This window comes from Alligator sinensis, unplaced genomic scaffold, assembly GCF_000455745.1.
Source record: "Alligator sinensis unplaced genomic scaffold, ASM45574v1 scaffold563_1, whole genome shotgun sequence".
NCBI classification, from domain to species: domain Eukaryota; kingdom Metazoa; phylum Chordata; order Crocodylia; family Alligatoridae; genus Alligator; species Alligator sinensis.
In genome coordinates, this window is record NW_005842524.1 from 1,055,025 (window position 1) to 1,067,024 (window position 12,000).

At 45.5% G+C, this 12,000-nt stretch overlaps 1 protein-coding gene across 1 annotated transcript in view; it reads right to left on the reverse strand.

Annotated features, from left to right (window-relative positions):
* The window catches only part of LOC102384966 (ankyrin-2), a gene marked incomplete at its 5' end in the record, with an annotated part of 125,796 nt that overhangs the window by 51,186 nt on the left and 62,610 nt on the right, over positions 1-12,000 (reverse strand). Inside the window, one exon of the mRNA XM_025213363.1 lies at positions 3,430-3,658. Coding sequence (XP_025069148.1) covers positions 3,430-3,658 — 229 coding nt within the window. The remainder of the gene's footprint in view (positions 1-3,429; positions 3,659-12,000) is intronic.

Consider the following 12,000-nt stretch of genomic DNA (forward strand, 5'->3'; position numbering starts at 1 on the left):
ATGATTCAGCCAGAAAGAGCTTTTAACAAAAAGTACTCCAAATTTCCACAAGGAACGCTTTTACTTGTTCAACATCAGACATGAATATCCAAAAAGCAGAATATTAATCAAACATTTAATGTAAGTTCCTAATGCTGGTGGATGAACATAGCTTGTCCCACTGATTGTCAACAGCACTTGTGCTGACTTCTGCTGTCAAGGAGTTGACTACCTTTTTTATTAATAATGTACACTTAAAGTAGAGACTTAGCATTTAAGTAACTAGCTGTCTTGTGCCTTGGGAAATTTCCCTTTATTTCACAAAGCCCATCTAACACTAAGCTTCACAAATTTCAGCATAAAAAAACAATGAATAATAGAATGAAAAGGCTAAATCCTGTGGTAATTACTGTATTTTTAAAAAGGTCCTTTTCTAACATATGCACACACAACTCAGTAGGAATTTCTCTGAATTAATAACAACCTCAAGATGTCTCCTGACAGGTGGCATCATAAACCTTATTTAAAACTTAATCATTCAGCTCTGGCCAATTCAGAATGGTTACTATGTATTTGGCTGACCTTTAAGCTTAGCTCACACCCAGCAGAACCCAGTTCAAGAGCCATAGGCAGCAATGTAAGCTGTTTTCATCCTACCGCTCCACTGAGTGCCCTGGAGATAGGCAACACAGACCAGAAAGTGAACAGACCGATGCTAGCGGATGTGAGAGGCAGAACAGGAGGCGCATTGTCTTAGTACATCTGCTAGATAAATAAAAATTGATAAAACTGACATGCATGTGTCTTTGTGTGACAGCAACCTGCTGCCACCACGCCTTGGACATTTTCCTTTCAGAGTAGCTGTCCACGGTCATCATGTCTATGTTTTTGTGTGCCCAATTCTAACATCCTTAACCACACAGAATTATTAATAACCTCAAGGCCAGTTTTGCTTCAGGAAAGGACATAATCCCTCTCTATATAATCTTTTCTTTTCCCCAAAGCTAGTATTATATCAGCCTTTCAAAAAATATAGTTAGCCCTTCACCAGTAATACTCTTGTTCCTCTCAACATGGTTCTACAAGAGCCTAGCAGCCTTTTGAGACAGGTGGGTAGCATTACTCCTCCAGATTGCTGCTTTGCAGTCAATTCAGACAGTAAGATGGATCATAATAGTATCGTGAAGATTCCCCCTGGATGTGACAGTGCCCACGTACAGACATTCCTTTCTACTGGAAGAAATTTATTCTGATAGAAAAATAGCTCAGGAGCTGAACTGCACAGATGTTCCTCTAGCCCTGTGACTGCAGAACTCCACAGGGTGGAGAACTCTAGCCAGAGAGCACTGGAGGGCTGCTCCCTGGGCCATCCCTTAGTGGAGGTCCATAATTTGACAGCCTACCCTTTTCCTGGCCTGGGGGGGAAGTCAAGTGACAGTTGGCTGCTGAAAAGCAGAAGCTGCCACGGACAATTGGGAAGGATCCTGCCCTGGAAGTATGCCCCCACATCCTGCCAGTCCCTTGGCAGGAGGGGAGTTATTCTCTCATGGTGGGAAACCTCTCAGTTCTCCCCCACAGGAGAAAAGCCCTGCTCCTTGTGCTCTTATATGGACTGACCCTGAGGAATATGTGTGGTAGGAGAGGGGAAGACAGGAACAGTTAGGTGCTGTGGCAAGGCTTCAGGAGCCTTGCAGCAGGGGCATGGCAGCCTTCTTCATCCCATGCTGCTTCAGGCTGGCTCTGGCACTGCTCTGCTTCAGCTGGGTGGCACAGGAGATGAGGGGAAGTTGTAGGGATGAGTGGTCAGGAGGTGGGAACCAGGCTTCGAAAAGCCTCTGTATGCTGGCTCCTAACCTCCCTATGGCAGGGTAAAACCTGGAGGCTGGAAGCAGGACTCAGGTCCCTGAGTCCTTTTCCCATCCACCAGCTTTTACATTGCTGCCCTCATGCTCAGCTAAGCAGCAAGGGGGATCCAGCAGAAGCAAGAAGCCAGATTTTCTCAGAGACCCTTTTTTAAATCACCACCTTGCTGCTAAACTGGGTGGCAGGGGTGGCAAGGGGAAATGAGCAGGAGCCAGCAAAGTCCTTTACCTCTCCCTGAAAGCAGGGTCTGCCCATTTTGGGGAAGAGGTACTGGTCTAGGGAAATAGGGGAACAGCTGTCCCCCATGCCTTCTCAAGACCGGATGGACCCCAGTCTTGGGAAGACAAGGAGCCTTTCCTTCACCTACATTTCTCCTGGTCCTCAGGTGGAGCTAAGCCGGGGGAAAGTGTCCAGCAGTGGATCTCAGAGCCTCTTGGAGTTGATCTGAGGCTGGGGTGGGGGGCTGAGTGACCACATGCATGCACACATATGCCCCAGCCCAGCGGGTCAGTCCGTGGGGGAGGAAAGGGGCGGGGGCTAGATTGAGGCCCCCACAGTAAGGGACAGTGCTACAGAGGCAGAAGCAGGGGTAGGTTGAGTGGGGCCCCAGCTGGGTGGGACTTACCTGCTGGGGAGGTGTGACCCCAAATAATTTTTTCTCCCTCTGCCTCAACCTGCATCCCCCTTCTTTCCCCACAGACTTACCTGCTGGCTTGGGGGGGTGGGGTGGCATATGGTAGATCTTGGGCTGCTTTTAAATGACAAAGGTGATCTCCTACTTAAAAAGGTTGGAGGCCACTGGTGTACAGACATTCGGTCTCCCAGGAATGATTTAACCCCAGTTGTTGCCAAGTTATTCGCTCTTGGTTATTTTGCACCAGGAGCAAAAGCATGAACATTTGTACATTTTTGGTTTCTACCAAGAGAACGATTATTCTTCTGGAAGAAACTGAATGTCTGTACTTAGAGCCAGTGAGTATCACCCTCAGCTCTAAACCCATGGCCTAAAGAGCATAAAAATGAGTTTATGGGTAGAAGTTTCAAAAGCATTTGACTGAAAAGGGAGCTCAGGTTCCTTTTTCAAAAGTGACTTGAGGATTAAGGAGTCTAAATTCCATTCAATTTCAGCTTTGGTTCCTGAGTGTCTACAGTCAAATTTACACTTTAGATTTCTGTAGTTTTATTGTTGGGGCTTTTTAAAATATTTTTTCCGACATTTGTTATTTTTATTACAGGAGATTTAGGCTTACAAAACAAAATCAACTTGGCACACGAACTACATAAGCAAACCAAAAGTATATAAAAACATCTACTGCAACTTTCATTCATTTTTACAAAAAAACAAAAGCAAACTCAAAAGGCCAGTGTAAACTTTCACATGCAAAAATATATTGCCACTATTTTGATTTGGTAGATACAAACCTGATTTTGAATCTGATAAGAAAACTTACAAGAAACGTTTGCATGTTGTTATAACTAAGTTTTGTCTCCTGTACCAGGCAGCATGCAGAAACTGCTATTTTGGTACTATATTTAGAACGACATTTTGAATGTAAACAGGGACCATTATTTTATTTTATACCATACCTCTACATCCCTGCTTCTGGCAACTTCAGCAAAATTTTCTTGTTGTTCCAGGGTTTTGTCCACCTTATCATCTGTCATGCAAAAGCACCTCAATCGTGCTTCAATGGGATCATGTGATTTGGCAAAAACTACAAATTTGGCCATGTAGGGCACACAAATAATCTCTCTGTACACTTGGGAGGCAAAAGTAACAGATTCCTGTATCTGCCGACAATCTATCAGCCAAAACCTGTGGAAGAAAAAATAGAGTGGTTTTACCAATACAGCATGCTGTAAGCAACACTAGTTCTCAAAATGCTAATGTATACTGCATCCTGGTCTCATTGTCTTGTACACCATAACCGTGTTGATCTAAGAGGAATGTAAAAACACAAGATATTTGAAATTCCTTGGTTTGGGCAGATGAGAGTGAGGATGACCATAACGTACTTTTTAAAGATTTTTTTAAAATGATATAATCTCAGATTCTGCAAAGACATGCACATGCATTTTGCTTTACTCCCATTAAGTTAAGCATATTTGTAACTCTTTTCAGGATAGGTCTATAAATGGAGCTCTTTGTGTGACCCATACATTTTAAATAATGCCCATACCATCAGAAAAAGAAGCTGTGTTTTTTGGAGATAATCAGTATTTAATAGGACATGAAAGGAAAATTTTTCTACAGTAAATATTCCCCTCTGCTGTTCAACTTCTGCAGTAGGGTAAGATAAATTTACCAGAGTGAGCCAGGAAATCCAGGGATATTTGGTGTTTTACACAATGACACCTGTTATGCTACTTGTCAAAGTCTTCTTGACTGGATACCTCCCTAATGCTTTATAAGACTCAATGTTGCTGAGACCACATTTCCTTGTGTGTATGCTGAACCCTCTGCACTTCAAAGCATGACCAAGGATATGAAGCTTGAACCAGAACTCTTTGTTAAATACCAGACAAAATTACTTCTACAGGTACTCCAGCTGTGCAGACTCTAAGCTCATGTTTATCCTATGTGTTAGATCCTACCAACAGGAGGGTTTTGGCTGATTTTACATACGTAAGGGTGTGGAAAGATGAACAGTTAAAGTTATTTAAAAATATAGTGCTTTTCATCTGTCTACTCTATTTTGTACCAGTGGAAGTTAAACTGTTGTAACTTTAAACCTGTTTAATTCAGGTTTAAGATTTCAGTAGCTTAGCTCCGTTATACTGGATGGTGTAACCAGTTCAGGTGCCATGCACCCTCAAGCAGTAAATCTCTTTCCTTTAAAATGGTATTGTATACTGTATGCACAATTTAATTTTAAAGGCTAAGTACAGACAGTCAAAAAGCCCAAGGCAGAATTGATTCAATCTTCACAGGTTAGTTTAAACTGTGTAGATTGAACTGATAAGTAAGTGAAAAGACATTTATTTGCTTTTGATTCTGGAAATGCAGCTCCATGCCTGCAGTGGTCTAGGCCAGAAGCTGGGGGGTAGTAGAGCATGCCTCCCTCCTCAGCTGGAGCACAACTTAGACCAAGTTGATTTTCTGTACAGGCATGCTTGCTATTCATAAGATTATTCCACTATAGATATCTTCTGTGTATCTGTTATATCACTGTATAAGATGCTACATACTTCATATCCTATCTGCTTGCTTCTCTTAACCAGAATCTCAACATGATATGACTGTTACTATGGGCTGCCAAACTGTGCTATTTGCATGTATTACGCATCTCAAGGCCCCCACTATGTGTTATAGCTTTTACTACCTTGTTAATTGCACAATTAATTTAGACTGGCTACACATGCAAATTAACTAAGGCAACTTAAAAAGGTCCAACCAGCTAAAATGTTATTGCTCAAAAATGTGTAATAACTGTATAGCTGGTTTCTATCCAGCTTTAATTTGCACATGTCGGCAGTCTGCAGCTGGGAGGCCACAGCTGCTGCAATCTCCTAACCACTGAGAAGCACAACCTGCCCCCGATGCTGAGAGGTCGCAGCCAGTGGGATCTCCCAGATGCGGGGGGTACTCCATGCAGTGACTGGTAGATTGCTGCTGTGGTGATCTCCCAGCCACTGAGATCTTCCAGCCATGGGGTGCCCCACTCACTCCCCGGGGCAGAAGATCACAGCAGTACCCCACAGTTACTGGAGCTGAGCATCTCAGAGATAACAGGATTCTCAATCCTGGCTGTACCCCATGCACTGCTGGGGCTGAGAGTCCTCCAGCTGACAGGGCTCAGTCCCAGCGGTGCATGGGGTACACCTGGGACTGAGAACCCAATCAGCTGTAGGACTCTCAGCCCTGGCTGTATGTGGTCCCCATGGCTAAGAGTCCCATAAGCAGAGAGAGCTCCCAGCTGCAGGAGCCAGCTACTTGTCGATGCAGAGGGAGCCCAGGATTGGGTTCCCCTCTGAAATGGCAACAAGGTGCAATGGGATCTAATGCATGATCCCACAATTGTGCCTCCTGGCATGCACGTGTGGCATGGTGGAAATCACAGTTGTGTGGATCATGCAATAGATCCCATCGGGGTGTTGGCTGTAGCCATATTGGTTTAAGGACATAGGCAGACAGGGCTCTTTGGGTAAATGTGATATCTTTTATTAGACCAACTAAAATAGATGGAAAAATTCTTCTTTGCAAGTTTTTGGGTACAAACACACTTCTTCAGACAGAGGGAGCATCTGCAGTTGTTTTGTGCTTGCCTGGGTGGGTCACATCTGGAGTACTTTTTTCAGTTTTTGGCCCCCCACTACAAAAAGGTTGTTGGACAAATGGGAGACAGTCCAGCAGGGGGCAACAAAAATGGTTCAGGGGCTGGGACACATGACTTATGAAGAGAGGCTAAGGGAACTGGGTTTATTTAGTCTGGAGAAGAGAAGACCAAGTGGGGATTAAATAACAGTCTTCAACTACCTGACAGGGGGCTTGAAAGAGGATGGGTCTAGGCTGTTCTCAGTGGTGACAGATGACAGAACGAGGAGCAATGTTCTGAAGTTACAGCAAGGGAGGTTTTATTTAGATATTAGGAAAAACTTTCTCACTGGGAGGGTGGTGAAGCATTGGAATGGGTTACCTAGACAGGTGGTGGAATCTCCGTCCTTGGAGGGTTTTAAGGTCCGTCTTGACACAGCCCTGGCTGGAATGATGTAGTTGGGGATGGTCCTGTTTTTAGCATGGGGTTGAGCTAAATGACCTCCAGAGGTCTCTTCCAACCCTAATTTTCTATGATTCTATTTCCTTGAATAGAAAACGATCCTGATAATAAGACAACGTCCCCCAATAACTGGATTCTATATATGAAAAATGCATAAATTTGTTATAATGTTTCAGGTATTGAATCTAAATATTGGAGTTTTGCTTTTAATTTGCCCTTGTCTTATAGCTACAGTAGGGGAAAATAAATCTGGCGAGGAGGGAGTGAGGAGCTCCTTTGCTCTCTGCTTCCCCCCAACTTTTTCCCCTGGCAGCCCCTTCCCCTTTTCCTTGCTGTCAGACCCTGCTCTCCCTGAGCACGTGGAAATGAGCTTGAAATTAAACATGGCTGTAGCTATTTGCTATAGTACCCATGCACTTAGTCCAGAATTGATGCATGACCTTTTTTTTTAAACTGCTGCAAGTTTTGGCACAGGTCTTCCATAAACACACTTTTGAGCAGCACTTTGGCACCTATTTATATGTAGTACAAAGTATGTATGATAGTAGTCCAAAGCGAAAATCTTGTGATTTACCTTATATACATTGGGCTGGGCCCCACCAAAGTCAACAGGATTTCAAATCACAAAGGCCTGCCCCCTCCCCACCCCCGTCCCGCAAAACGATCCATGTGCTAATTGGCCCCTATTCAGAACTGGAAATGCGTGTTCTTGTTATGAGTCCAGGGATATTCCTAAAATGTATATGCAGATGAGGTGTAGGACAACCTGGACCAGCTTCACCTCATGGCAGGACTACACTAATCATGTGGACAGGTTGATAGAGGGAGTGACAGAAGGATTCTGATGAACTCTTTGGGGCCTCATTTGGTGATGTTTGCCAGGAATTAAAGCCTGGTGAAGAAACAGGAATCACTGGAAATGGGAAAGAAAGTCACAGTTCAGATATAGGAGTGAATAGAAAGACAAAGGGTACTGACAGACGGGGGGGGGGGGGGGAAAGAAACAGCAGTGCATTACTTCAACCTGGCTCCGCAGCACCTGCAGAGATTGGGTGCTTAGCGGGGCTTTTGGGCACTTAAAAGCTAAAGCCAAAAAAGCCCCACTAAAGTGCCTGATCTCTACAGATGTTGGGAAAGCTGGGTGCAACTAATGCACTGCTTCTCCTGGCCATGTGTTGGGCTCAGCATGGGAGCACACAACGTTGACAGTAAAGCACTGGTTTTTTATCCCCCACGTCTGCAAGCAGCCAAAATTTATACAATATCATAGCTCACCATGAAAAAGAGTTGTGTGTGTAATGAGCATTACTGTGTCTTATTCAGATGGGCTGCACTAAACTGTCATTATGGTAGGTTCCCATCAGTATGTTTGTCCAAGATGGGCCATGTGTTTTATAGTCATGCTCAGCGTTGATGGCATTTAATCTACTTCATAGTTGGTTTCCATTGCTGAGCACATGCTGCTTTTGACAGCAGTTTAATGCTAGACAGTGTATTTAGTGAGATTTCTTTATATGCAATTATAAAATGAGGGGCCTTTTTCTCTTTGCAATTGGGGGAAAAAAACCTCATCTTGTATTCAAGTAAATATGATATAACTACTCATTATTGATAAACCTTGTTGTAATGAAATACCATCTTTCATAAGCTTCTGCAAAGCCAGCCTTCACGTAAAATCTTGCATAAAGTTTTTATAACAGCATCTTTCTGCGTGTCATCTGTCAGTTTGTTCAATACATTTGTGAAGAGTCAACTGCATAGATTACCTTTTCATAAACGATTCCATGACCTGGTACTGAAGTGTGTTTCACTACATATTTCATAGTAGTTTGGGGTCAGAAGGGACCTGAACAGATCATCTAGTCTGACCAAATTACAGCAATTAACATTTCCTTACCAGGAGCATGTGTCATTTTAAGATAAATTTCTGCAGATGAAGTAATATGTGCTATAGAATTGTAGGTGTTTTCCCAAGAGTTTTAGAGAAAAATCACCTGAAGTGCTTCAGATCCAACTATACTGCAACCTGTGCTCCATGGGTAGGGGTGTACTGATCGAGATTTTTTGGGTCAATACTGATAGCTGATTTTTAATGAGCCATATTGGCTGATACTGATCTAAACACCAATATGTAGCCCCCAGCATGCAGAGTGACAACTGGCTAGTAAGTCTGTTGTGGGGGAAGGGGCAGGGGAAGGGAAGGGGCATGGGGGTGCAGATTAAGGCCCCTGTGGTGCAGGAGGAAGTGGGGCTTGGGCTGGGCCAGGGGCAGGTGCTGCCCAGCTGGGGTGGGGCATGGGACAGAGCTGCAAGCAGCTTGTCCAGGGGGTATGGGGGGCAGCTCCTGCCACTACACACACCCCGGGAGGGCATGGGGTTTATGTGCCCCTGGATTTGTGCATGGAGAGGCTTCCCCTGAGGGCTGGGGGCAGTGCCAGGCTCTTCCTAGCAGTGGGGCTGGACCAGACTGCACTCAGGGTGGGTGGCGGTGGCACTGGGAGGGGGGGATACAGGGGGAGCTGCAACCACCCCAAAATTCACTATAGCTCCCCTCCCAGTGCTGCCACTGCATGTCCCAAGAGCAGCCTGGCCCAGCCCCCTGTTTGGGGGCCACCCCTGGCCCCAGCCTGCAGCGGTAGCCCGCCCTCACCCTGCACACAGATCTAGGGGGTACACGCCCTCCCGCATGCCCTTCCAGGGTGCATGCAGTGATGGGAGCCACTACCCTCTCCCCCTGCCCCCCGGACAAGCTGCAGCTCCGTCCCATGCCCTGCCCCACCCCGGCTAGGCAGCTCCTGCCTCTGGCCCAGCCCCACTCCCTCCCTCACCGCGGGGACCTCAATCTGCCCCACTCCCCATGCCCCTTTCCCCCCCTCACCCCTTCCTCCACAGCAGATTTACCAGCTGGACCGGCTGCTCTCCACAGAGCCAGGCTGCACTCCTGCCACCTGCATGCTGCACTGTGGCTGCGTGCATGCCCATGGCATTTATCAGCCACATCAGCCAAAAAAAGGCAATTGCCAGTACAGCCAATTTTCCTTATATCGGTGCTGATCTGATATGGAACCAGTGTATCGATGCACCTCTATCCATGTATGTACCAATGACTTTTTTTTGTGATAAATATAAAAGTTAGTAGTTCCTTCTCAATATAGGCACCTTTTCCCCCATTTCCTTCAGAATATGCATTATATACAAGGCATGGCCTCTGTATTGTTGCTGACTATTCCCTAAGAGTCCAGAGAAGAGCCACGCACATGATCAGAGGTCAGGAAAACAGACCTTATGATGACAGGCTGAGAGCCATGGGGCTCTTTAGCCTGGAAAAGCGCAGGCTCAGGGGTGATCTGATGACCACCTATAAGTTTATCAGGGGTGACCACCAGGATCTGGGGGCATGTGTGTTCACCATAGCACCCCAAGGGATGACAAGGTCAAATGGTTATAAACTACTGCAAGACCGTTTCAGGCTGGACATAAGGAAGAATTTCTTTACTGTCCAAGACCCCATGGTCTGGAACAGCCTGCCATCGGAGGTGGTTCAAGCACCTACACTGAACACCTTCAAGAGTAAATTGGATGCTTATCTTGCTGGGATCCTATAACCCCAGTTGACTTCCTGCCTTTGGGCGGGGAGCTGGACTCGATGATCTTCCGAGGTCCCTTCCAACCCTAATGTCTATGAAATCTGTGAAATATCTTTGGATAAATTTGCTTGAATGGTACCTGGATCAGCGAATCTGAGTACCAGTATTCTGTGCAAAGAATCTAATCATTCCCAGGATGGTCTGGAATTATTTAGGGATTTTGTAGACGTTTCATGTTGGCTATGACTTCAATGTTGCTTTCATTTGGCTTGATTCGTTTGGCTTCTTTTACAATGAACTGGATTTTATCTGGACTGAAAGTGGCATTTTGCACTTGGGCCCTTGCTATTGCTTGTTTCATTTTCAGACCATGTTCTGAAGTGATGCTATTATCTTGCCATCTGCTATTTATACAGATGTCCGTAATATCTCTAAATGTTTCATTGTTCTTTTATTGCAACTCTTCACTAGTTGGCTTTAATCAAAAGGGCAGAAAGAGAAACTTGTAGTGGGCCCTAGAGTATATTGAAAGGGCATAGTTCCAGTTCTCTCTTTTCTACTTTGCTTTGCAAATATCTGTCTCTCATCTAGAATAGCAAATATGCTTTTATTGGTCAGCACTGAACATCTGTTCATGTGGAGATAAAGTATGTGGTCTCAGAATAGCCTTGTTAAAAATTCTAGCATGCAGGCGAATCCTAATCCTGCCACTTTTCTTTTTTTATGACAAACTGCTCATGGAGTGGGTGAGTTCACTTTGGCTATGACACTTCTTTTGGTATCTATTTAACTGCATCTTTGAATCTCTGTCACTGCAGCAAAAGGTTCATTTCTTTATCCTTATACAGCCAGTGGGTCCATATGTAGGTAAGGCTTCCTTTGAAAGTTTTCTAGCTCCCTCAAGACTTCTCTGTACTATTGTCATTAGACCTTCTTTAAGGTTAAGTATATTGGTGGGCATTAAGGATGTCAAAGGGCCTTTCACAGAATTTTGGGCCCTTGGGCCCTGCTGGACATGGCCATTGGCAACACAAGGGTAAGTGAGGGTTGTACTGCTACAGCCCTGTTCACCCTGTGGCTATTTAGCGCACCATTGCCTGATCCCTGTGGTCACCCCCAGCACCGCAGATCTGGCATGGGGGGAGCTCAAGTCTGGCCCAGAACCTAGGGTGACTTTGACACCTCTGGCGTACAGTATGCCTATTCTATGTATTAAGTCTGGCAGTTTGCTGGCTTCTCTGCCTGTACAGACCTTCACAACAAAGAAATGAAAACTGATAAAAAATTTTGACTCTTGCTGCTGGTAGGGGGCCCTAGTCTTCAGAGTCTATGCTGGGTGTGTCACAAGACATTTACTGTGGAGCAGACTAATTAGCTCGACAGTAAATGCCTCGGTGTCTACACATGCACCCCTATTAGGCTGGAGTAAACTAAGAAACTCCACAGCAGTGCATGTGTAGACACTGACCTGGGCTGGCTGGAGCACAAAGGTGCTTCAGTGAGGGGGCTGCCTGCTGGCTAGTCCCACACTGGACCATCCTCATGTCCCCGCCAGCTATTCTACAGCACATTCAGCCAGGTTGGAGCAGCCTCAGGCCAACAGGCTTACCCCCAAGACCTCCTGCCAGCTAGGGTGCTCGGACCTGGCTCAACATGCTGCAGTCCCGGGCACACATGTAAACATGGTGCTGGCGGGGAGGGGGGATTCCAGTTCAGTAAGTGCTGGAGTTGATTGTGTCACATTCATATGCACGTGTAGACACGCCTGCTAGCAATTAATGAGAAGCAAATGCTTCCTACAAAAGAATGCCGGCTAACTTCCAGCAATTCCCTGCAGGAACGTTCTCTTAAAA